Source organism: Pelophylax lessonae, assembly GCF_965119305.1.
Source record: "Pelophylax lessonae genome assembly, chromosome: 3".
NCBI classification, from domain to species: Eukaryota; Metazoa; Chordata; class Amphibia; order Anura; family Ranidae; genus Pelophylax; species Pelophylax lessonae.
The window spans coordinates 547,959,228-547,983,065 of record NC_138770.1 but is presented as its reverse complement, the minus strand read 5'-3'; the positions used below and the strand labels follow the sequence as shown (position 1 = coordinate 547,983,065).

Sequence of the window (23,838 nt, the reverse complement as noted above, 5' to 3'; positions counted from 1 at the left end):
TTGTTTTAAAAGGAGAAATGTGTTTGATTGTCATTAGCTGCCTTAAACATAGGGGAAAAAAAAAAAACCCTCAAAAATTAAAGTGTAAATAAGTAACAACTCTTCTAATAACACTTTATTCCCAGTACAAAACATTGGGTGTCTACAGATACCAGCCTGCAAACTGTAATATTTGATTTGTAAAAACAATATAAATTATCAAATTATATTTATTCATTAGGAAAAATATATACACATCTCCTTTAAAATAGTCTATATTACCATTTTTTCTCAGAAAGAAAAAATTACAAAATTGTTTCTAGCCAGTGTAAGCAAATAAACCAGCAATCCCATAAAAGATATGGCACCTAATAAAATATAGTATTTTTTAGAAGATGTTGCCTTGGAGTTTTAAAGCCCGGTACCATCCACAGGTATTTGAGTAGTAAGAAACCTTATTGTAAAATAACTGGTTGATCCCTTCTGGTTGCTAAGTTCAGAGTGGTTAATGTGCCAGTACAGGAAAACATGCCGACTGCTATAATGCATACATCCTAAACCTTATCCTTTATTTATGGAAAAATTCCAGTTTTAATTACAAAAACAATCTCATTTTTGTTGAACTGTATAGAAATATAATAATAATAGCACTTAAAAGAGAATCTCTAGGACTATCTTGAGAATCCCTATGAGAATAGTCTGTAGCACAGATTCTTCTTCATGAGATGCATCGAATTGGGGTTGTCGCTGCTTTTTATGACTTGCCTCCATCTGTTCTGGGTCATAGGATGCGTCAGTAAAAGGGTCATCTTGTATTGTTGGGTCATAGTACACTTTAATTTCGAATTCACTCTCTATATGAGAAGGATGGCCATAGATTCCAATCCCTACAGGGCGCTTGAAGTGGTCTGGCACAACTATAACATCCAGGCCACAGGTCATAGATTGTAGCTCATATTCATCAAAACTGGGGTTGAGGGTTGCATCAGAGACATAAATATCTGCATCGCCTCTCAAGCTCTGCATCTCCAATATAATCCTTCCTTCATGGTTTAGTCTCAGATAGCTGTAATTTCCTGCCCCTACTTGTCCCTGGACAACATGTAGGAGCATCCATTCTTCTGGAATTTCTTCACTACAGAAGCACTCTATGATGAATAACGAGAGCAAGGCAAAAAGCGTCAAAATGCTCTTTTTCTGGTATGACACCATCTCTCTAAGCAATTGAATGTGAACATCCTATGGGAGAAAAAAATTAATATTTAGCATTATAAAATATAGCAACAGTAAAGTTAATATGTAACTTTGAAGTGGTTCTAAAGGCTCAACCTTTTTTTTTTTTTTACCCTAATGCATTCTATGCATTAAAATAGTATGAAAGGCTTAGTTTAAAGAGAAAAAAAAAAAAAAAAAAAAAAAACACAAACAAGTCATACTTCCCTGCTCTATGCAGTGGTTTTGCACAGAGCAGCCTCGATCCTCCTCAGGTTACCTGCAGGTGCTCCTGGCCCCTTCCTCCTACAAAGTGCCCCCACAGCAAGCAGCTTGCTATGGGAGCTCCCAAGTCTCTGCTCGGCCCCTTCTCTCTTCATTGGCTCACTGGCTGTGATTGCCTGTGTCTCAGTCAATGAAGAGGGAAAGTCGAGGCACTCATGCACATGGCTGGATCGCAATGGGGCATAGGCAAGTATTAGGGGGGCTTCTGCACAGGTTTTTTACCTTCATGTAAAGAATGCATGAAGGTAAAAAGCCTTTCAGGGTTTTAGATCTGTAGTCACCAAGCCATGCTCCATGTGTAACTGGCTTGGGAGCCCCCACAGCAAGAGGCTTGCTATTGGCAGCACTCAGCAGGGGGAGGGGGGTTGGGAGTAGCCAGGACTGCTGGAAGGAGACCCAAAAAAAGAAACACTTTAAGAACAGGGGAAGCAAGGCTTTATGGGTACAGGAGTGATTAAACTAAATCCAAATACAGGGCTCTCAATGCTGATGCCAATTGCCTCTAGCTTCAGTACTTTGCGTCACTAAACTGAAACAAGAAAGATTAAGAAACTCATGAAAAAGCTGGAAATCCTTATCCATAGCTGTTCCAGGTCAGGCTGATTTAATAAAAGAAAATAGGCACACAATTAGTTGTTACCAAAAGCAGTCAACCATTCTGGCTTAACCATGTTATAGAAAGATTACAAAATAAGCTTAATAAAAACTGGCTGCAATAGTTATGCTGTAACATTGACTTATACTTTCTTAGTCAGGGACTTAGAACAAGCATGCAGATGAAAAAATTCCTTATCTGTAGACTTAGGCTGGCCATACATCGATTATTTTCTTTTCCCTCAATCAGCAGGTTCAAGAAAAAAAAAAAAAAAAAAAAAAAAAGACTTGATTCCCTATTCTACACATTCAATGTGAATTGTGGAACCATTCCCACTGTGCCATTGCGAAATCTTCCCCACCATAACCGGCAGCCCCCCCCTATACTTACCTGAGCCCAATCTCAATCCAGCGCTGGGAGGGGGGGGGGGGGCGGTCTACACAGAACTTTGTGTGTCAATGGACACACAGAGAACACCTCAGGAGCGAGCCCGCACAAGTGCCCCCATAGCAAGTGGCTTGCAATAGTGGGTACTTGGCAGGGGAAAGGAGTCAGGAGTTCTGGCAGGGGACCCGAGGAGGAGGATCAGGGCTATTCTGTGCAAAACCATCACAAAAAGCAGGCAAGTATGATATGTTTGTCATTAAAACCAGTACAGTATATCAATTAAAGTGATTGTAAACCTGTATTTATTTTTTTAATGTAGTACATTTATAATATGAGCCGATACTCAATTATCTTTGTTGCATTTTTAGTTCTTTAAATATATTTTTCATATGCTGAAGGTTTCTTTAACCACTTAAGGATCAGGCCTATTTCTGACACTTTTACAAGTTGTTTAGAAGTTAAAATCAGTATATCAGAACCCCAAACTTTTTTTTTTTTTATTTTATTTTTCAGCAGAGAGACTTTAGAGAATAAAATCGGAGATCGTTTCAATACTTTAGGTCACAAAGTATTTTTTTTTTGGGGGGGGGGGGGATTTTTGTACTTACCGTAAAATCTATTTCTCTGAGTTAATTGACGGACACATCGCTTCATAAATTATAACTACTGGGTTTTATTGCGGACTAGGCAGGACAAAAAACACATGGCTACGCCCATGGGCTGTCCTCAGCTGGTATATAACCCCCCTTTCTGCTCTAGGTAATCAGTTTAGTAGCAAGCAGTATAAAGCCCCGTACACACGATCAGATTATCGAACGATCTGTCGTCCGTTTTTTGTGGCATGCTAGTCTGATGTGGAAAGTGAAGAGGTTATTTTCATACAAATTTTCCCATACGACAGAATTCTACTTCAGAAGTGATGTCAGGTGCTGGATTGTTTTGTATGTGTTCTTTCGTCTCGGAGCATGCCTAGTCTTGCTCTTAAAGATTTTTTTCCATTGAAATCTGTACTGAGACGAAAATCGGACATTGTTTTGACGGACGACAAAAATTATATAGCCTGAAAATCAGGATTTTGTCGTCCGAAAAGTCGGAGTCGGCTGTCGAAAGCTCCATATTAACAATCCGAAAATCAGCAGATCGGTCGGCGGACGAAATTTCCCATCAGATTTTCTTACCGTGTGTACGGGCCTTTAGAAGTATCAGAGCTCCATAGAGGGGTGGGTGCTGTGTCCGTCGAACTCAGAGAAATTGATTTTACGGCAAGTACAAAAATCCCATTTTCTCTTTCGTTCATCAATCATAACTAGTGGGACGTCCAAAAGCAGTGCCAAAAGGAAAATGAGGGGTGGGGAAAATAACCCAAGGCTAAACATAAGAGCCCCTATCCAGGACACAGGAGTCTTAACCGGGTCACAGGAGCCCCTTCTGAAAAATAAAAGGTTTACCCTCCCTGGCAGTAATCCCAAGTGTGGCTCGGGGTTAATTTTCAGTACCAAAAGCGGTAACCATGAGCCACACTCGGGATTACCCTGTAGTAAAAAACTTACCTTGTCCCTACGAACCCCTAATTGTCCTCTGGCCGATGCCAGTGTCCTATCAGAATACCGCTACCTATCAGATTCTGCAGCCGGAAGCGACGGCCGAGAATACCTACTGCGCATTCTTACATGGGCACTAAGCGTTCCAATAGCTTTCCTAATGTAACAGAAGTCTAAGCAGCAGCAGATATGTTCTTACAACCAATCAACTCTTGAATTTCAGACCTATTTTTGCAGTAAACTCACCTTTTATACTGAAATAGACTATTTTACCGGGAAATATTCTAAATAATAAATACCAGTATTTCATATAATGCAAAAAATTCCATCCAGTTAAAAAACATATATAAAAAAAACTACATATGAAAATGCATCCAGACCAGGGCTTGACAAATTTGCCTGAAATCTAGGAGCCAGCTAAAAAAGTTAGGAGCCAGTTTTTTTTAAACCACCAAGCTTTATTTTAAAAAATACTGATACTAAATTTACACATAAATATGACTAGAACCCCGCTCTCCTCTATAGGGCAATCGGATGGAAACAGACCAATGGATAATACTAATGGATAGTACACTCACTTTTTAATGTGCCAATGTCGGCACATCCATATAGCAGAGAGCAGATAATATGTGAATGCCACGGGAACGTGGGTAACACTCCAGACAGAACTCCTCGTCAACAAAGTAGGGGGAGCTGTCAGTCAAGGGACCGCTGCGACTCAAATCCAAGCCCGGTCATGTGCGACCCTAGGAGACGTTTAACTCACGGACCAGCCTCTGTCCGTGAGGCTATGTCACAGCCGACCTAGCACGTAGCTGCAGTCTGCACGCTCACGCTGACTGGGATGGGGGCACCACTGGATCTAGATTATCCAGCCTGTCGCCCAGCAGTTGATTGTAGATCTCCAGAGACAAAAAAAGATGTAAGGAAGGAGAAAATTGCTAGGACCAGAGATCCCAGCCGGAAACCTAGGTCCTTACTCCTGACTAGACCAATTAAAACTGATTACCTAGAGCAGAGAGGGGGGTTATATACTAGCTGAGGACAGCCCATGGGCATAGCCAGGTTTTTTTTTTGTTCTGCCTAATCCTACTCCTGGAGTAGGCAATATAACCCATTAGTTATGATTTATGTAGCGCTGTGTCCATCGATGAACGAAAAAGAAAACAACCCCACACCATTATCCCCCCTCCACTAAACGATTTGGACCAGTGCACAAAGCAAAATCAATAAAGACATGGATGAGCAAATTTGGGGTGGAGGAACTTAACTGACCTGCACAGAGTCCTGATCTCAACCCAATAGAACACCTTTGGGATGAATTAGAGCGGAGACTGCATGCCAGGCCTTCCCATCCACATCAGGGCCTGACCTCAAAAATTTGCTTCTGAAAGAATGGTCAAATATTCCCATATAAACGCTCCTAAACCTTGTGGACAGCCTTCCCAGAAGAGTTGAAGCGGTTATAGCTGCAAAGTGTGGGCCAACTCAATATTGAACCCTACAGACTAAAACTGGATACACACTATACAATTTTCATTAGATTTTTTTCCTTTAGATTTACCAAAACCATATAATATGAGGTCAAACCTAAATACTTTAAATTTGAATGCAATCAAGCAGGCCCTTGCACTACATAGTTGAAGGTAAATTTAAAGGAAATCTAACAACAAAAAGTTGTATAAATGTGTATCCAGCTTAAGTCTGGGATGACATTAAAGTTCATGTGCATGTAAAGGCAGGCGTCCCAATACTTATGGTAATAGAGTGTGTGCTCTAAATGGGGTTGAGTTCTGGACTCTGGTGTCCAATACATGCACTGTGCTCCTCTTTCACAATTTGAGCCCAATGAATCCTGGCTTGTCATCTTGGAATATGCCCGTGCCATCAGGGAAGAAAAAAATCCATTGATGCAATAACCTGGTCATTCAGTATATTCAGGTAGTCAGCCAACCTCATTCTTTGGGCACATGCAGTAACTAGATAGTTACTGCATGCTTAGTTTAGTTGATTCCAGGTGGCGACTTTTTTTTTTTGGGCCGCCAGGCAGAGATATATATATATATATATATATATACATACATATACACACACACTAGACATATGCCGGTTTTCGGTAATTCGATACATCGCGGTATTGCATAGCCACGGTATTGTTATTGTGGCATTTTTAAAATACCGAGTTTATCTGCTCCTGGGTCTGACTTGTGAATTGATACATTTCAGTGAGCTGGATGACTCATTCACTCACACAGCTCTCCCAGTAACTATAAACAAAAATGTTTACATTGTATCTTTTCCTTCCCTCTGCCAGGGAGAAAGGAAGTTTAACCTCTTAAAGACTGGACCTTTCTCTGACACTTGTTGCTTGCAAGTTAAAATCCGTTTTTTTTTTTGCTAGAAAAGTACTTAGAACCCCCAAACATTTTATATATTTTTTTAGCAGAGACCCTACAGAAAAAAAATGGCGATTGTTGTAATATTTTATGTCACACTGTATTTGCGCAGCAGTCTTTCAAACGCAATTAATAGACTTTAATGAATAAAAAAAAAAAAAAAAAAACGTAACAGTAAAGTTATCCCAATTTTTTTTTGTTACACAGAGAATCGTGATCTTTATTCCAAGCTAAAAAATCGTGATTCTCATTTTGGCCAGAATCGTGCAGCTCTAATATTATATATATATATATATATATATATATATATATATATATATATATATATATATATATATATATATATATATATATATATATTATATATATTTATTAGGGATGCACCGAAATGAAATTCTTGGCCGAAGCCGAATAATAATAAAATGTTTGGCCGAAGGCCGAATACCGAACGCGGTGTTTTGCATTTTTTCCATTTATTTTGCCAATTTTTTGTCCTCTCTCTTGTCCTCTCGTGTCTCTCTCTCTCTCTCTCTCTTGTCCTCTCATGTCTCTCTCTCTCTCTCTCTTGTCCTCTCATGTCTCTCTCTTGTCCTCTCACGTCTCTCTCTCTCTAAATGTTACTGTAGGGAATGGGATTCAGTGCACACTGCAGCCTTGTACCATAGGGTTAATGTTAGTGACACTGTAGGGATTGGGAAGGATGCTGGGAATGGAAATCAGGAAGCATGCAGGCAGCCTTGTAAATTTTAATTGCAGATACAGGGCACTGGGCAGGTCAGGGTTAATATGGTAACATCAATTACTCAGTGACAGTCAGTCAGTGTCAGTGTGGACTCGATCAGATTATACAGTGACAGACAGTCTCTCATAGTGGTGGTAGTAGGAGGCTGGAGGTGGACTAGTAGGAGCCTGGAAAGGAGCACAGCCGCATACATACATTACTCACTCCTGCACTGCAGCCCGCCCCACACATTCAGTGAGTCTTACTCTCCTCCCTAGTTTTTTCAATGGCACATTCAGGAAGCCAATCACGCCGTGAGTAGCGGCACAGCGGAACCAATCAGGTGTGCAGGCACGCGTGATTGGTTCGCTGTGCAGCTAATCACGGCGTGATTGGCTTCCTGAATGTGCCATTGAAAAAACTAGGGAGGAGAGTAAGACTCACTGAATGTGTGGGGCGGGCTGCAGTGCACGAGTGAGTAATGTATGTATGCTCACCGCTGAAGTGTCCCGGCTTCCCCTGCCTAACACGGAAGTCTGTGAGTCCTCCTGTCCTCCTTCGAGTCCCTTCCCCCTGTAAATATCGTGACCTGGGCGATATGAATATCGCCTACGGCCACAGAACGATAGTCAATATCATATCGACTATCGTTCAGCCCTATTATTCGGCACAAAATTATTCGGCCTTTTGACTTATTCGGCCGAACACCGAAAGTGCTATTTTTTCTATTTTCGGCCGAATAATGTTCGGCCGCCGATTATTCGGTGCATCCCTAATTATATATATATATATATATATATATATATATTATATTATATATATATATATATACATATACATATACACATACACACACACACACACACACACACACACACACACAGCAGCCCACATTACATTATTATATAGCCATCAAGCAGTGTCTGGCCTACCTGGTGATGACTGGTCCTGGCGCTCTGATCCGATGGCCTGGTCTTTAAAGGGGTAAATCCTTGCGATCCAGAAGTGGTTAAACCTGCAGGAGGACCGGTGTTTTTATCTATTAATGACTTTACTATTGCTTTAGGCCTGGTTCACATGTATGCGGGTTGGCGGTTCACATGTATGCGGGTTGGCGGTTCACATGTATGCGGGTTGGCGGCCCACATTTGCACAGGCATAGCAGCCCATTGATTTGAACGGGCTGCTATGCCCTCATTTTCCGCAGAAAAAAGGTGCATGCAGCATTTTTTTAAAATTCAGTGGCCTTGAAATCCATCCTGCTTTTGCACCATGCGACTAACCTGCAGTTCCTGCTCTGGCAAGCTTTCTGCATTTTTTGTATACGTGGGCACAGCATTTAAAAACAGTTTGCGTGTGCAGCAAAGGCAGGTAAGTCGCATGGTGCAAAAGAAGGATGGATTTCATGGCCACTGCATTTTTTTAAATTCTGCATGCACCTTTTTTCAGCTGAAAACGCAGGCATAGCAGCTCAAGCCCATTCACATCAATGGGCTGCTATGCCTGTGCAAATGTGGGCCGCCAACCCGCATACATGTGAACCGCCAACCCGCATACATGTGAACCACCAACCCGCATACATGTGAACCACCAACCCGCATACATGTGAACCAGGCCTAAAGCGATAGTAAAGTAATTTATAAACAACACCTCCTTCAGGTTTAACCACTTCTTGACCACAAGGATTTGCCCTCTTAATGACCAGGCCATCGGATCGGAGCCGAGCGCCAGGACCAGTTATCACAAGTTAGGCCAGACACTGCTTGATGACCTATTTTAGGCCTGGTTCACAGAGTTTGTACTGACTGACTATATAATAATGTGCATAAGTGAACCAAAGCCCCTAAATTCAGCAATGAAATTGAAGTGAGGTGGAAATATAATAATTTAAATTTAATAATAGAATACCGTGATAATACCGTATACCGTGGCAAAACCTTAATCAATTAATCGCAGCATGAAAATCTGATACCGTCACAAGCCTAATATACACACACACACAGCCCCGCTTTGACCTTCCGTGTCCCCTTGGGATCTCAACCTGGTGTTCTCTGTTCTGCATGCCTCCCCCCCGCCCCCAAAACCAATTACAGACATTCCACTTAAAGACCTTCCTAGGGGCCATAACTTGTTTCAGAGTTGATCGTTTTTTTTTTTTTCTTGTAAAGAGCACTTTCTGGTTTTATATTAGCAAGAGGTGCTTTTGAGTCCAAATCCTATCTAATGGCACTTTTCCACTGCAAGTACCGGCTCGGCTCTACTCGGCCCTGCTTGCTTTTCCACTGCTGGTACCGCATGGTATAGTGTCGGAACGGTTCGGTATAGGTTTGCTTTTCCACTAAAGTAGTACTAAAGTTAAGTGGGTGGGATAACAACGGGATGGGTGTGATTCTCTGACCAATCAGTGGCTAGTAGTGACTGCATGCAAAGGATTGTGGGATATGGTACCAGTTTGGTACCTGTTGGAACCACAATCGAGTAGGTACTGTTTTTTCAGAGCCGTACCGTACCGTTCGGTTCCATGCAGTGGAAAAGCAAACCTATACCGTACCGTACCGAACCGTTCCGACCCTATACCATGCGGTACCGCAGTGGAAAAGCACAAAAGCGTGCCGAGCCGGTACGGTTCCATGCAGTGGAAAAGCGCCATAAGGTGGTCTCTATCCTGTCAATGAGGACATTTTCCTTCCTTCTGCCCCAAAACAGAACAAGGAAATTGACATACATTGCCTGCATTGCTCTACTTGTGGGCCCCCGTAAAGGGCATCCTGCTTCCGACTCCATTATTGCCAGGTGGACTAGGCAAAAAATCTTCATGCCCTTAGGAACCCATTTCCTTCTTTTCCTATTACAGCCCATTAGACCAGGGCTGTTGGTATCTCTTGAGCTTATCAGTATCAAGGATCTGCTTCTCAGATTTACAGGGCTGCCACCTGCTCCTCTGTTTACACATTTTTCGAGGTCTGCCAGATGACATTCAGGCCTCTGGTGATGTGAGTTTCAGTACAATGTGCTTCAAGCTGTTATCTGAGTATTTAGTTTAGATTCCTTAACCCTTGTTTGGCTTGTGGGCCTGTTGGCAGTTCTGTTTTGCTATGTTGTTACCCATTCCCGGATTTGTTGCCTTAGGTACATATGGTCTACGAATTCTAGCTGTGTCCTGTACAGGAGTACTGTAAAGGAGACAGGCCCCTCTCTGTGTATTCATTACTTCCTAATGCTTGCTAAGAAACTGGATTCTCACAGAATGGACAAGGTTATATGGATGCATTCTATTGGGGTCCTAACAAGATTTTTTTTTTTTAAGTGTCCAATGACTTGACAGTAGCCACATATAACCCATCTGTGTCCAGTACTGTACTCCAAGATAATTTACAGGCAAGTCAGAATTCCTGTTTCACCCACTTTACCCCCCCCCCAATTCAAGAAAGTTATCTTTTTTTTTTTTTTTTTTTTTTTTTTTTTTTAGCAGAGTCCACCCCTGCTGCCATTCTTGCCTGGCACTAATGATGTATCCCTGCTCCTGCAGCCTCCAGGGATATCCATGTCACACACCCCAGAACAGAACACTGCAGCAGCTTGTACAAACAACAGCTAGAGGGTGGACCTGGCAGCATGTTATCAGGGGGCCTGCTGCAACAACTCGGAATGGACAGCCGGCTTCCAATGATGTACAATAAAAGTGGTTCTTTGGTCTCTTTGAAAAAAAAAAAAATAAGTCAGTTACAAATACTCCAGCATGCCCTCACCTGGGCTGGTTCTTCACTGGTCTTTGGGTCATCGTTGCTGGCATGCTAACTGTGGGAATCCGGCCGTGACTCCTTGCGGGTTCACAGCCAGCTTCCCACTGCACCTGCATGACCAACACTGCACTGTGTGTATAGTCCTGCAACCTCCTGGGGACTGGGGAAAACTTTCAGTGGAATCGCCTTAGCAATTTCAGAAGTGGGAGTGGGTACCTGATAGTAACTTGCTGTGCTTTCTGCCACTGGACTGTTATCAGTTAGCATTGTTCCCTGCAAACTCCAAGGACTACAAAACACCTCCCTTGATATAGAGGAGGGAGGTGTTATGCAGTACAGCTGTCACCCTGAGACAGGGAGTGTGTTAATGGCAGGATTCCTGGGTTAAAAATGAAGGAAAAAGGTCTGAAAAAATAAAAGCATGGAAAAATAAGGAACAGTAATCTGCAATACCATCAATTTTGTTGGGTACAGTTATGCTTTGAGCTTATAACTTATTTAGCCGTTAGTTCAGAATGTGGTGACAGGGTCTCTTTAGGCTTATAGATTGCATAGATGTCACAAGTAGGATGTGGTGACAGGGTCTCTTCATGCTTCTATATTTTATAGCTGTAAGTGTAAGATGCGGTGACAGGGACTCTTTAGGCTTAAAAATAATATAGCTGTCAGAGTAGAACGTAGTGACAGGGTCTTTTAGGTTTAGCTTGTTTAACTGTCAGCATAGGATGTGGGGACAGGGTCTCTTCAAGCTTATAGACTTTATTGCTGTCATATTACAATGTGGTGATAGGGTCTCTCTGGGCTTATACGTAATATAGCTGTCAGGGTAGGATGTAGTAACACGGTCTCTCTGGGCTTATACGTAATATAGCTGTCAGGGTAGGAGGTAGTGACAGGGTCTCTCTGGGCCTATAGACAATATAGCTGTCAGGGTCTTTTTAGGCTTATAGGTAATATAGCTGTCAGGGTAGGATGTAGTAACATGGTCTCTAGGGCTGAAACAACTAATCGATTATGAAAATAGTTGTCAACTATTTTCGTAATCGATTAATCGTCAGCCGATTAGTTGTCCTTCATACAGAATGCATTATTTGTTTACATATCAGAAAATACAGTGCAACACACATACAGCTCAGTAAACCATCCATACATGTATGTAATGTATGTAGATGGCAGAGAACTTGTGAATGTGTGAGGAGCAATGCCTCATGGGAAATGTAGTCCTGGGCAAGAGAAGGAACCAAGTGATTCTAAAGGCGGAGGTTTTTTTAACCTTGCTATAGGGACACTCTGTACAGTACTATACTTTGCTGCTTCCTATAGGGGCACTTTGAAGGCAGAAGGGGCTGGAAGTGCCATGGGGGGGGGGGGGGCAGAAGAGGAGAATCAGTGCTGCTCTGTGAAAAATCATTACACAGAGAGGATAAGTATGACAAGATTGTTGTTAAAAAGAAAAGAATCCAACGTTTACAATCACTGTAAGGGCTCTGTGCTGGGAAGATCAGCATCTGAACCCAGAGAAGGTGGAGGCCGATAGACTAGAGGTGATTATAAGGCATTACAATTACATTTAAAGTAAAATTTTATTAGTATTGTGCATTATATTTAAAATTATTATATCCATGAAAAAAAAAAGTCTCAGCTTTTAGTACTACTTTAATATATAAATGTTATTTCCCCCCCTACACCCTTCATATAGCTTCATGTCTGACTCCCAGTTAAAATATCCTGCATATCCGACTTCTGGGCATATTTTTTTTTATATACATACACATGAAAAAAAAAAAAAGCATACTGCTGCTACTAAAGGTCTTCTGCTTCCCATACATGTATTGGATTTTTGGACAAAAATATTTGCATCTATATTTGTTCAAAAATGATTTGTATATTTGTTGAATGGACGAGTGTTGTTTGAAAATTCCACTTGCTTTTAACAATACATTTTAAAATGAATAAAACTTCTGAGCAAAAACCACATACACTATTTGAAGATTTGTTTGATCCAGAAGTTTTCTATTCTGCTCTTTCAAATTTTCCTGTCACTGTGGTTGACACCGGACACCAATATACACTAATGGTTAGAAAAATCGGATGAATGTTTTTAAAAATTTTCTAAAAAAAATTTAGTTTGTGTATTACCAGCATAAGTGACAGCAGGCACAGGGAGCTTGTATCCAGCTACCTGCCTATTATTAAGGGAGTCTATCATGATTATATACAAATCTGGTCTGAAAATTTGCAAAACAGTGTTTTAGGTCTTTTAAAAATATTGATTTCGGAGTCTGATATGTACCACATTTAAACCTCTAATAATACATATATCTGTTTCAGAGTGGATTAAATATCCAACTATATAGCTGGATATTTATATTTACCACTGCATACAGATATTCAAGAATATTAACTAAATTATACACTTTTTTTTTTAGGTTTTTATCCGATTAGTCGATTAATCGAAGCAATAATCGGCCAACTAATCGATTATGAAAATAATCGTTAGTTGCAGCCCTAATGGTCTCTCTGGTCTTATAGATAATACAGCGGTCAGGGTAGGATGTAGTGACAGGGTCTCTCTGGTCTTATAGATAATACAGCGGTAAGGGTATCTAGGCTTATATAGAATATAGCTTGTCAGGGTCTCTCTGGGCTTATAGATAATATAGCTGTCGGGTAGGATGTGGTGACAGAATCTCTCTAGGCTTATAGAGAATATAGCTGTCTGGGTGGGATGTGGTGACGGGTCTCTTCAGGTTCATGGACTGTATAGATGTCAGGGTAGGGTGTGAGGACAAAGTCTCTTCAGGCTTATACCTCTTACACAATGGAATAAAAACAAATGACTGATCTGAACACAGATGCAGTGTTGTCTATAGAACAATGCACACAGCTGCATAAAGATCAGTAATACAGCAAAGCTGTATAATAAAAATAGAAACGTTTACATCTGGGCGCAGTAATTTATGCACACGTATGTATACTGCAACACTGCCAAAGCAAATGGAGAAGAGGGTGAATAATTTTATGTACACATTTATTTTAGGGTCTTTACAGAACATTTTGCTTAGTATCTGTCAAGATTGTGAGAATAAACATTAGTACAATTATTATTGCCTGAGTGCAGGAGGCTTTATATATTGCAGTGGTCCTCAACTCTGGCCCTCGGGGCACACTAACAGGCCAGGTTTGCAAGATAACTAAATTACATCACAGATGATATGATTTGCTGCTCAGTGATTGCAGTATTCTAGTCTGCATCTCCCCAAGGTAATACTCAAAATCTGGCCGTTTAGTGGGCCCTGAAGACCGGAGTTGAGGAACATTGATATATTGTACAGCTGTCAGAGTAGGGTGTAAGGACAGTGTCTCTTTAGTTGTATAGGTGTACAGAGTAGAACGTGGGGACAGGTGTGAGGGTAGAACGTGGGGACAGGTGTGAGGGTAGAACGTGGGGACAGGTGTGAGGGTAGAACGTGAGGACAGGTGTGAGGGTAGAACGTGAGGACAGGTGTGAGGGTAGAACGTGAGGACAGGTGTGAGGGTAGAACGTGAGGACAGGTGTGAGGGTAGAACGTGAGGACAGGTGTAGAGGTGTGAGGGTACAATGCGGGGACAGGTGTAGAGGTGTGAGGGTACAATGCGGGGACAGGTGTGAGGGTAGAACGCGGGGACAGGTGTGAGGGTAGAACGCGGGGACAGGTGTGAGGGTAGAACGCGGGGACAGGTGTGAGGGTAGAACGCGGGGACAGGTGTGAGGGTACAATGCGGGGACAGGTGTGAGGGTACAATGCGGGGACAGGTGTGAGGGTACAATGCGGGGACAGGTGTGAGGGTACAATGCGGGGACAGGTGTGAGGGTACAATGCGGGGACAAGTGTACAGGTGTGAGGGTACAATGCGGGGACAGGTGTGAGGGTACAATGCGGGGACAGGTGTGAGGGTACAATGCGGGGACAGGTGTGAGGGTACAATGCGGGGACAGGTGTGAGGGTACAATGCGGGGACAGGTGTGAGGGTACAATGCAGGGACAGGTGTGAGGGTACAATGCGGGGACAGGTGTGAGGGTACAATGCGGGGACAGGTGTGAGGAGACAATGCGGGGACAAGTGTACAGGTGTGAGGGTAGAATGTGGGGACAAGTGTACAGGTGTGAGGGTAGAATGTGGGGACAGGTGTGAGGGTACAATGCGGGGACAGGTGTGAGGGTAGAACGTGGGGACAGGTGTACAGGTGTGAGGGTACAATGCGGGGACAGGTGTACAGGTGTGAGGGTACAATGCGGGGACAGGTGTGAGGGTACAATGCGGGGACAGGTGTGAGGGTACAATGCGGGGACAGGTGTGAGGGTACAATGCGGGGACAGGTGTGAGGGTACAATGCGGGGACAGGTGTGAGGAGACAATGCGGGGACAAGTGTACAGGTGTGAGGGTAGAATGCGGGGACAGGTGTGAGGGTAAAATGCGGGGACAGGTGTGAGGGTAAAATGCGGGGACAGGTGTGAGGGTAAAATGCGGGGACAGGTGTGAGGAGACAATGCGGGGACAGGTGTGAGGAGACAATGCGGGGACAGGTGTGAGGAGACAATGCGGGGACAGGTGTGAGGAGACAATGCGGGGACAGGTGTGAGGAGACAATGCGGGGACAGGTGTGAGGAGACAATGTGGGGACAGGTGTACAGGTGTGAGGGTAGAATGTGGGGACAAGTGTACAGGTGTGAGGGTAGAATGTGGGGACAGGTGTGAGGGTAGAATGTGGGGACAGGTGTACAGGTGTGAGGGTACAATGCGGGGACAGGTGTGAGGGGACGGGGTCTAGGCTATCAGTTGTAGTGTCAGTCAGCCATGTTCTCGGTAGTTATGTGGTGATACGCACGCGGGCTGGAAATGAGGAGGGGGAGGGGAAGACACAATAAAAGGCCAAGCACTCACCAGAGAGAAGCCCTTCACCCCCCACACAGGAATCACACCGTCCCGCCTGCCGGACAGCCCAGCACCGGAAGTAGTGAGGAAACTTTCAACAGGAAGTGAAGGCAGTGCCAGAAATACCGGAGTTTTATTTAGCTCTATGACGCCATTCTATCCACATCCAATAAATGTATTTTCAGTATTATTCTCCTCCTATACACATGCCTTACGGAGAACGTATTGTATACAAGCACGAACCTACCACATTCCTTAGGTGTAGTCACACTCTCTTCACACGCACTTTCACTTCACTCGTTATTTTATCATCCAGACCGCTCACCTCTGTGGTTCCTAACAAACTCCCGCCAGCGCCACCTACCGGCGCAAGACTCAGCACTCGAGAAAGAGTAATAGTGACCCCTGGCGACTCCACTAGGTACTGTCATGATACTAAGCGAACGCTTAGTATCACGGTGTTCCGTGAGAATTACCTACCCGTGAGAAAAACCTACCCCTCGTCACTTCCGGTGCACGGCACTGTATGTAATGCAGCGGTCACATTAAAACAGCTGTGCTGCAATACGAGTCATCTCCACTCCTGTCCCTGTCACTTCCCTGACCTCGGCAAGTAAATATAAAAGCGGCGGCGGGTGTATGAGAACATAAATCACGGAGCCGAGAGCCGCTTTTATATTTACTAGCCAAGATCAGGGAAGTGAGAGGGACAGGAGCAGAGATGACTCGTATTGCAGCCCAGCTGTTTTATGTAACCGCCGCGTCGGTAGGTTTTTTCACGGTACACCGTGATCTTTTCATCCTAGTGCGCATGCGCACTAGTCAGCTCCTCAGCTGTTCCATTAGGTATCCGGGGCTGTGAGCATGCGCACTGCTGCGCTGCTCAGCTGTTCCTGGCCGGAAGTGACGAGGGTAGGTTTTTCTCACGGGGTAGGTAATTCTCACGTTACACCGGTGGTATGTCGATAAGTGACGCTCCGTAGGTATGGGACGCTCGCAAAGTGCGCATGCTCGTGAGACAATTTTCAGGTATGCGTCCCGTACCCTTGCTTTGCGACGGCGTTCTGTCAATATAGCGCATGCGCAGCTACGAGCGGCATATAAAGAAAGGGGCGCTGTTTTGTCGATACAGGCCGTCCGATATTGAAGAAGGCGATGTTGCCAAGTCTGATTTCAGCATAGGGCTGTATAGTACTTATATCGACCAAGCAGCAGATTTTTTTAAATGTGCATGTGCTATTTGAGAGCAAGCATTTCATATGGACAGAACACCTGTCGCAAAGTGAGTGGAACGCATACTAGAAGATTGTATGTCTCGCGCATGCGCAGTTTGCAAGCATTCCATACCTAAAGAGCGCCCAATATCGACATAACACCCAGCAGACAATTATAACCCACCTCAATGCTCCCCCAAATTTTTTGCCTGTTTATTATGTATTCGGTCTGACCAGACTATAGGGGTTGAGCAGCCCTCCCCACCCCCCACACACACCTGTACTCAATCAGTGTCCACCATCAAGTGGATATAGGAGGAGTCCCCTGTAGTGCATTTGCACATCTTTCCCAGCAAGGAGTGTTATCTCCAAGGGTTAGAAAGGCTAGATTTATCTCTTTTTCATGGATAGTGTAGGACCCACTGATAATGGGGTACTTTGACGCAGTAGTGGGCTTGAGCACGATATGGCCATATGGTGGGACCAAACCCCCATTTTTATTTATGGACTCTCTTCGGATTTGGTAGTAATTTCTTTTGCATTTGCGCGCTATTCTTTTTTAATATTATAACCCACCTCCCTACCACACTGAAAACACAAAAAAAAGGAAATACATTTGGAATATATATACACTGATCAAAACAATGAACGGAACACTTTTTAACCAGAATATAGCTTTAAGTCAATTAAACTCCTGGGATATTGATCTGGTCAGTTAAGTAGCAGAGGGGGTTGTTAATCAGTTTCAGCTGCTTTTGTGGTAATGAAATTAACAACAGGTGCACTCGATGGGCAACAATGAGACAACCCCAAAAACAGGAATGGTTTTACAGGTGGAGGCCACTGACATTTATTTTCCCTACTCATCTTTTCTGACTGTTTTTCACTAGTTTTGCATTTGGCTAGGGTCAGTGTCACTACTGATAGCATGAGGCGATACCTGGACCCTATAGATGAGGGATCCTCAAACTACAGCCTTCCAGCTGTTGCGTAACTACATATCCCATGAGGCATTGTAAAACTCTGACATTCACAGACACAATGGCACGATGGGAATTGTAGTTCCTGAACAACTGGAGGGCCATAGTTTGGAGACCCCTGCTATAGAGGTTGCACAGGCAGTCCGCCTCCTCCAGGATGGCACATCAATACGTGTCATTGCCAGAAGATTTGCTGTCTCCCAGCACAGTCTCAAGAGCATGGAGGAGATTCCAGGAGGCAGGCAATTACTGTAAGAGAGCTGGACAGGGCCGTAGAAGGTCCTTAACCCATCAACAGGACCGGTATCTGTTCCTTTGTGCAAGGAAGAACTGGATAAGCACTGCCAGAGCCCTACAAAATGACCTCCAGCAGGCCACTGGTGTGAATGTCTGACCAAACAATCAGAAACCGACTTCATGAGGGTGGCCTAAGGGCCCAATGTCCTCTAGTGGGCCCTGTGCTCACTTCCCAGCACTGTGGAGCTCAATTGACTTTTTCCATTGAACACCAGAATTGGCAGGTCCGCCACTGGCACCCTGTGCTTTTCCCAGATGAGAGCAGGTTCACCCTGAGCATGTGACAGATGTGAAAGGGTCTGGAGAAGCCACGGAGTACGTTATGCTGCCTGTAACATCGTTCAGCATGACTGGTTTGGTGTTGGGTCAGTGATGGTCTGGGGAGGCCAATTCATGGAGGGACACACAGACCTCTACAGACTAAAAAATGGCACCCTGACTGCCATTAGGTATTGGGATGAAATCCTTGGACCCATTGTCAGAACCTATGCTGGTGCAGTGGGTCCTGGGTTCCTCCTGGTGCATGACAATGCCCAGCCTCCTGTGGCGAGAATATGTAGCCAGTTCCTGGAGGATGAAGTGGTTGATACCATTGAATGGCCCTATGCTAGTCTGACCTAAACCCAATAGAACATCTCTGTGACATTATGTTTCGGTCCATCAGACGCTTCCAGGTTGCACCTCAGTCTGTTCAGGAGCTCAGTGATGCCCTGGTCCAGATCTGGGAGGAAATACCCCAGGACACCATCCGTCATCTCATTAGGAGCATGCCCCGACATTGTCAGGCATTCATAGAAGCACATGAAGTCCATACAAACTAATGATGTGCCGATATATCGAGGGCAGATATGCACTTTCCCCGATATTTCGGAAAATGTTTAAACCGGAGTGATGCCTGCAGCTAGAGGCATCACCCCGGTACCGGTGTCCATAGCCGACGGTCAGCTGTCTTGTAATGACAGGAGGCAGACGACTCAGCAGCTGACAGGGAGCAGCAGGAGGACAGCGTGGTTGCATTGGATACAGAGGATCGCCTTGGGCTATATCTAAGATTTGGGCGTTTAGGATCCCTGTCATGGGGATCATCTCCATTCGGTAAGAGACAGTGTGAACAGGGTGTCTGGTGGTGGTTTCCTGGATTCACAGTTTAATCCATCTGATAATTTGGGACTTTTCACAGACTCTATACACTCAGTCGTTTTGAGTTGCCTCTAGGATTAGCGCTACATTGCTTACTACATTTTACTTTTGATCTGTTAATATTCCAGATTCTGTGTGGCTGCTTTCCATTTGATTTTATTGTGATTATAGTTAATCATTAACTAGCGCAGCTATATTCCCTTTTATTGTAATGACAACCAATGCAGCTGAGAAGCCGCTCGGCTGTCTATACAAGGAGCGGGAGGGGACGTGCCCACCGCCTTTTGCAGCTCGTTAGGGTCTCCCGTCCCACTGGGAGACCCGGGCAACCAGCCTGCACGGCCACCGAAGACACAAACAAAGCCGCATTCGGCTCTGATCGGGTCTCCATGTAAAAACCCAGAAGTAATGTCATGACATCACTTTCAGGTACTCGGCGCCAGATTTAAAAAAATTACAGCATTCAAAACAGCCAAACCTGGCGTTTTGAATGCTTTTAAGTGCAGAGGAGGGGTTTGGGGTCTTTTAGACCCCCAGATTCCTTCATAAGAGTTCCTGTCAAGTGATAAAAATAAAAAATCATTTTTTTTTTTAAATGTACAAAAATACCGATATGCAATGGCCAAAATATCAGTATCGGCAACGAAAACCGATATCGGACGATCACTTATATAAACTACTGAGTACCATTTTGAGTTGCTGTAATGATATTTCAGCAAAATGGACTAGCCTGCTGCATCATTTTTTTCAATTAGATATTCCGGGTGTCTTTGAATTCAGCCCTCTGTAGGTAGATCATTTAGATCTCCATGAAGCTATGTGGCATCCTTTTATTCCTAACACATTACCCAGTCCATATCAGTATAGCTATCCAGCATAAGATTTTTTCCCCATTGAGATCTGACTTCTATTTAGTGTTCCTTTAATTTTTTTGAGCAGTGTATATATACATACATACATATATATATATATATATATATATATATATACACAGTATATTGTTAGATCTGTGCAGACATATGAGTGTCAGTCAGCAGCACTTTTGATGAATTGGAAGTAAATAACACATTCCTTCTCTGTCAGGCACATCCTGCCACCATGTCTAGGAAAGGTGCCCATGACGAAATTGATGGTATTCTGGTAAGGCAGGTGCTGTTGCTAGGATACAGAACACATGCTGGTTTGTTGACAAGAGACTTAAAAAATACTTTAGCAGCTGATTGGTTAGTATGTGAGGAGAGTTCTATTATGGACAGCTTCACAAAGCAGCCAGTGTCCTTATTCATATATTTGTCCTTTTTTTGTCCTAATGTAGATATTAATGCTTTAAAATGTCTAAGCCCCCATTCACATTGACTGCAGTTTTGAAATCATGCGAATTTGGATGCGACTTTGAAGACATCTGTGTAGCTTCATGCACAGATGTCTATTTAAGTCGCACCCACAATCATCAAAAGTAGAACATGTACTACTTTTTCAAATCAATGCAGCACCGCAAAGTTGGCGCTTCACCAATTTAACCACTTTACCACCGGAGGATTTTGCTGTCTTACGTCTGGGCCACTTTTTGCGATTCGGCACTGTGCGACTTTAACTGACAATTGTGCGGTCATGCAACGCGGGACCCAAATGAAATTTTTTTTCCTCACAAACAGAGCTTTCTTTTGCTGGTATTTGATCACCTGTGCGATTTTTACTTTTTGCGCTATAAACAAAAAATGAGCCTAAATTTTGAAAAAAATAACAATATTTTTCACATTTTTTTATATGAAATTCCCCTCAAAAAAAATGTAAAAATCAAAATTTTTTAAATTGGCCAATTTGTTTTCTGCTACCTATGTTTGGTAAAAAAAAAAAATCACAATAAGCGTATTTTGATTGGTTTGCGCAAAATTTATTGCGTTTACTAACTAAGGGAAAGATTTCTGTCATTTTTGGTGTTTTTTTTTTTAACGAGTAATGGCGGCGATCTGCGATTTTTTTTGCGGGACTGCGACATTGCGGCGGACAGATCGGACCCTTGACTGACATTTTTGACACTTTTGGGGGTACCAGTGACATTACTGCAGTAATCAGTGCTATACATATGCACTGTTACTGTAAAAATGACACTGGCAGGGAAGGGGTTAATTTTATTGGAGAGGGAGGGGTTAATGTATGCCTGGTGCTTACTGACATGTGTGGGGGGAGGTGACTGAGTGATACAAGGACAGATCTCAGGTTCAGCTATGCTGAACCCTGCAATCTGACCCTGCCTGTCACTTAGGACATGCGCCCGCTCTGTTTACACAAGCGGGCGGATCTCCAGACTCGATTCCCAGACGATCGGGTAAGAGCAGCGGCGATCGCCGCTGCTCCTCCCCTGGCCCGACTCCCGCTGTGACTGAATACAGCGGGAGCGAGCCTCCGGCGGCGCGCGCGCCGCCGAGTAAGGGGAGTGTCTGGCGACGTAGGTCTACGTCGCCAGACGATAACGAACCACTTTGCCGCAGTAGAGCTCTAGTGAGCAGTGGCAAAGTGGTTAAACAGTGCGATTCCTGGCATTAGGATGCAACTTGTCATGCGATTTGACCTGTCAAATCGCATGACAAAGTCGCTCCAATGTGAACGAGGGCTTAAAGTATAACTAAGGCAAAACTTTTTTTTTGTTTTGGATGGAGTGGAGGTTTGCGCAAAAGTTATTGCGTTTACTAACTAAGGGAAAGATTTCTGTCATTTTTGGTGTTTTTTTTTTTTAACGAGTAATGGCGGCATTCTGCAATTTTTTTTGCGGGACTGCGACATTGCGGCGGACAGATCGGACCCCTGACTGACATTTTTGACACTTTTGGGGGTACCAGTGACATTACTGCAGTAATCAGTGCTATAAATATGCACTGTTACTGTAAAAATGACACTGGCAGTGAAGGGGTTAATTTTATTGGAGAGGGAGGGGTTAATGTATGCCTGTGCTTACTGACGTGTGTGGGGGGAGGTGACTGAGTGACACAAGGACAGATCCAGGGTTCAGCTATGCTGAACCCTGCAATCTGACCCTGCCTGTCACTTCGGAGATCCGCCCGCTTGTGTTTACACAGGCGGGCGGATCTCCACACTCGATTCCCCGACGATCGGGGAAGAGCAGCGGCTCCTCCCCTGGCCCGACTCCCGCTGTGACTGAATACAGCGGGAGCGCGCCTCCGGCGGCGCACGCGCGCCGCCTAGAAGGGGGAGGGTCTGCCGACGTAGGTCTACGTCGTCAGACCTACAAGAGCCACTTTGCCGCAGTAGTATCAACGTGAGCAGCGGTAAAGTGGTTAAGGAGTTTCACTCTCTCTATTTGTCTTGTTCACCATTACCATTAAAAGTGAAAGTAAAAGAAATTCCCAAATTTTGGGTTGTCCCCAGAAAAGTAATAGAAAAAAGTAAGGAAAATCTTCCAATGGAGACACTAGTTTTGGTGACTTGGGGGTCCCTAAGAAATTCCCCTAATTTGTTAGGATTTTTTGTCACTTTCTGTTTAGCTATGGGACAGGAAGTGAAGGGAAATCTCTGCAATGGGACACAGATGGCAAAAAACAAATCTGATAGGGGTTGAAAAAAAAAAAAAGTTTTGCCCATAGTTCTACTTTAAGGTCAACTCCAGTAGGTATGCAAGTTTCAGGCCTGAGGGACTGTCGTAAAAGCTGTTAATCATTGTAGTAGTTGGCGCTACTACCACGATCTTCTGGATTCTGCACTGAGCATGCTGACCCACAGGGGCTCAGCACCAACACCATTCACAGAACATCTAATTTTGTTTACAATGAATACAAGATATCCTTTCATTGGAAAAGGTGGAGATCATGATGTCAACACCCCTCCCTATCAACTCGTCCAATCAGAGAATGTCTTGCATTCAATGAAAAAAAAATAAAAAAAATACAAGGTATTCTGTAAATGGCAGCGGTCCCAAGAGCCCAATCTGTGGTCAGTGTGTGGAAGGGAAGCCGCTCAGCATAGGACCTGGAAGATCACAGCAATCACTGTAGTAGTCCCAAGTACCTCTGTGATTGTCAGCTTCCCCAGATGCTCTTCAGGTATGTAATATGCATTCTTACAATAGCCTGAGCTGGACAAATATAAGTGTGCAATAAGGGGACATTTGCATTAGCATCAAGGACTGCTGCTCCTCTAAAAAATAAATCCACGATTTGATTGCTTTTCAGAGGCACATGGTTGCGGAGCAGTTGCAGCTTAGCCCCATTGACATGAATGAATCACGTTTAGCAGGCAGTAGTGCATGCAGAACCTGGCATAACCACTTAAAGTGGTTGTAAAACATCACATATACCCAGTGAAGTGAACAGGCTCAGATGATACACAGAGATGAATCAAATCCTCCTACATAGGTTTTACTTGTTTATCTGCAGTCAGAGGCGTAACTAGAACCTTCAGGGCCCCGATGCAAG

At 43.8% G+C, this 23,838-nt stretch overlaps 1 protein-coding gene across 2 annotated transcripts; it reads right to left on the bottom strand.

Annotated features, from left to right (window-relative positions):
- Nucleotides 1–612: 612 nt before the first annotated feature.
- Nucleotides 613–16,067, bottom strand: LOC309551270 (UPF0669 protein C6orf120 homolog). Of its 2 annotated transcripts, none has more exons than XM_082251795.1 (2): nt 16,025–16,067; nt 613–1,218 (listed from the first exon to the last, which is right to left on the bottom strand). In XM_082251795.1, the coding sequence occupies exon 2, from the start codon at nt 1,189–1,191 to the stop codon at nt 631–633; it is 561 nt and encodes a 186-aa protein (XP_082107921.1). In that variant the 5' UTR covers nt 1,192–1,218; nt 16,025–16,067; the 3' UTR covers nt 613–630. The 2 variants fall into 2 exon arrangements, with proteins under 2 accessions (XP_082107921.1, XP_082107920.1); XM_082251794.1 differs by lacking the exon at nt 16,025–16,067 and adding an exon at nt 15,787–15,860.
- Between the last annotated feature and the right edge of the window lie 7,771 nt (nt 16,068–23,838).

Bases quoted from the DNA above. Each gene is read 5' to 3' on its own strand.
- LOC309551270 (XM_082251795.1), bottom strand. From the start codon at position 1,191: ATGGTGTCATACCAGAAAAAGAGCATTTTGACGCTTTTTGCCTTGCTC.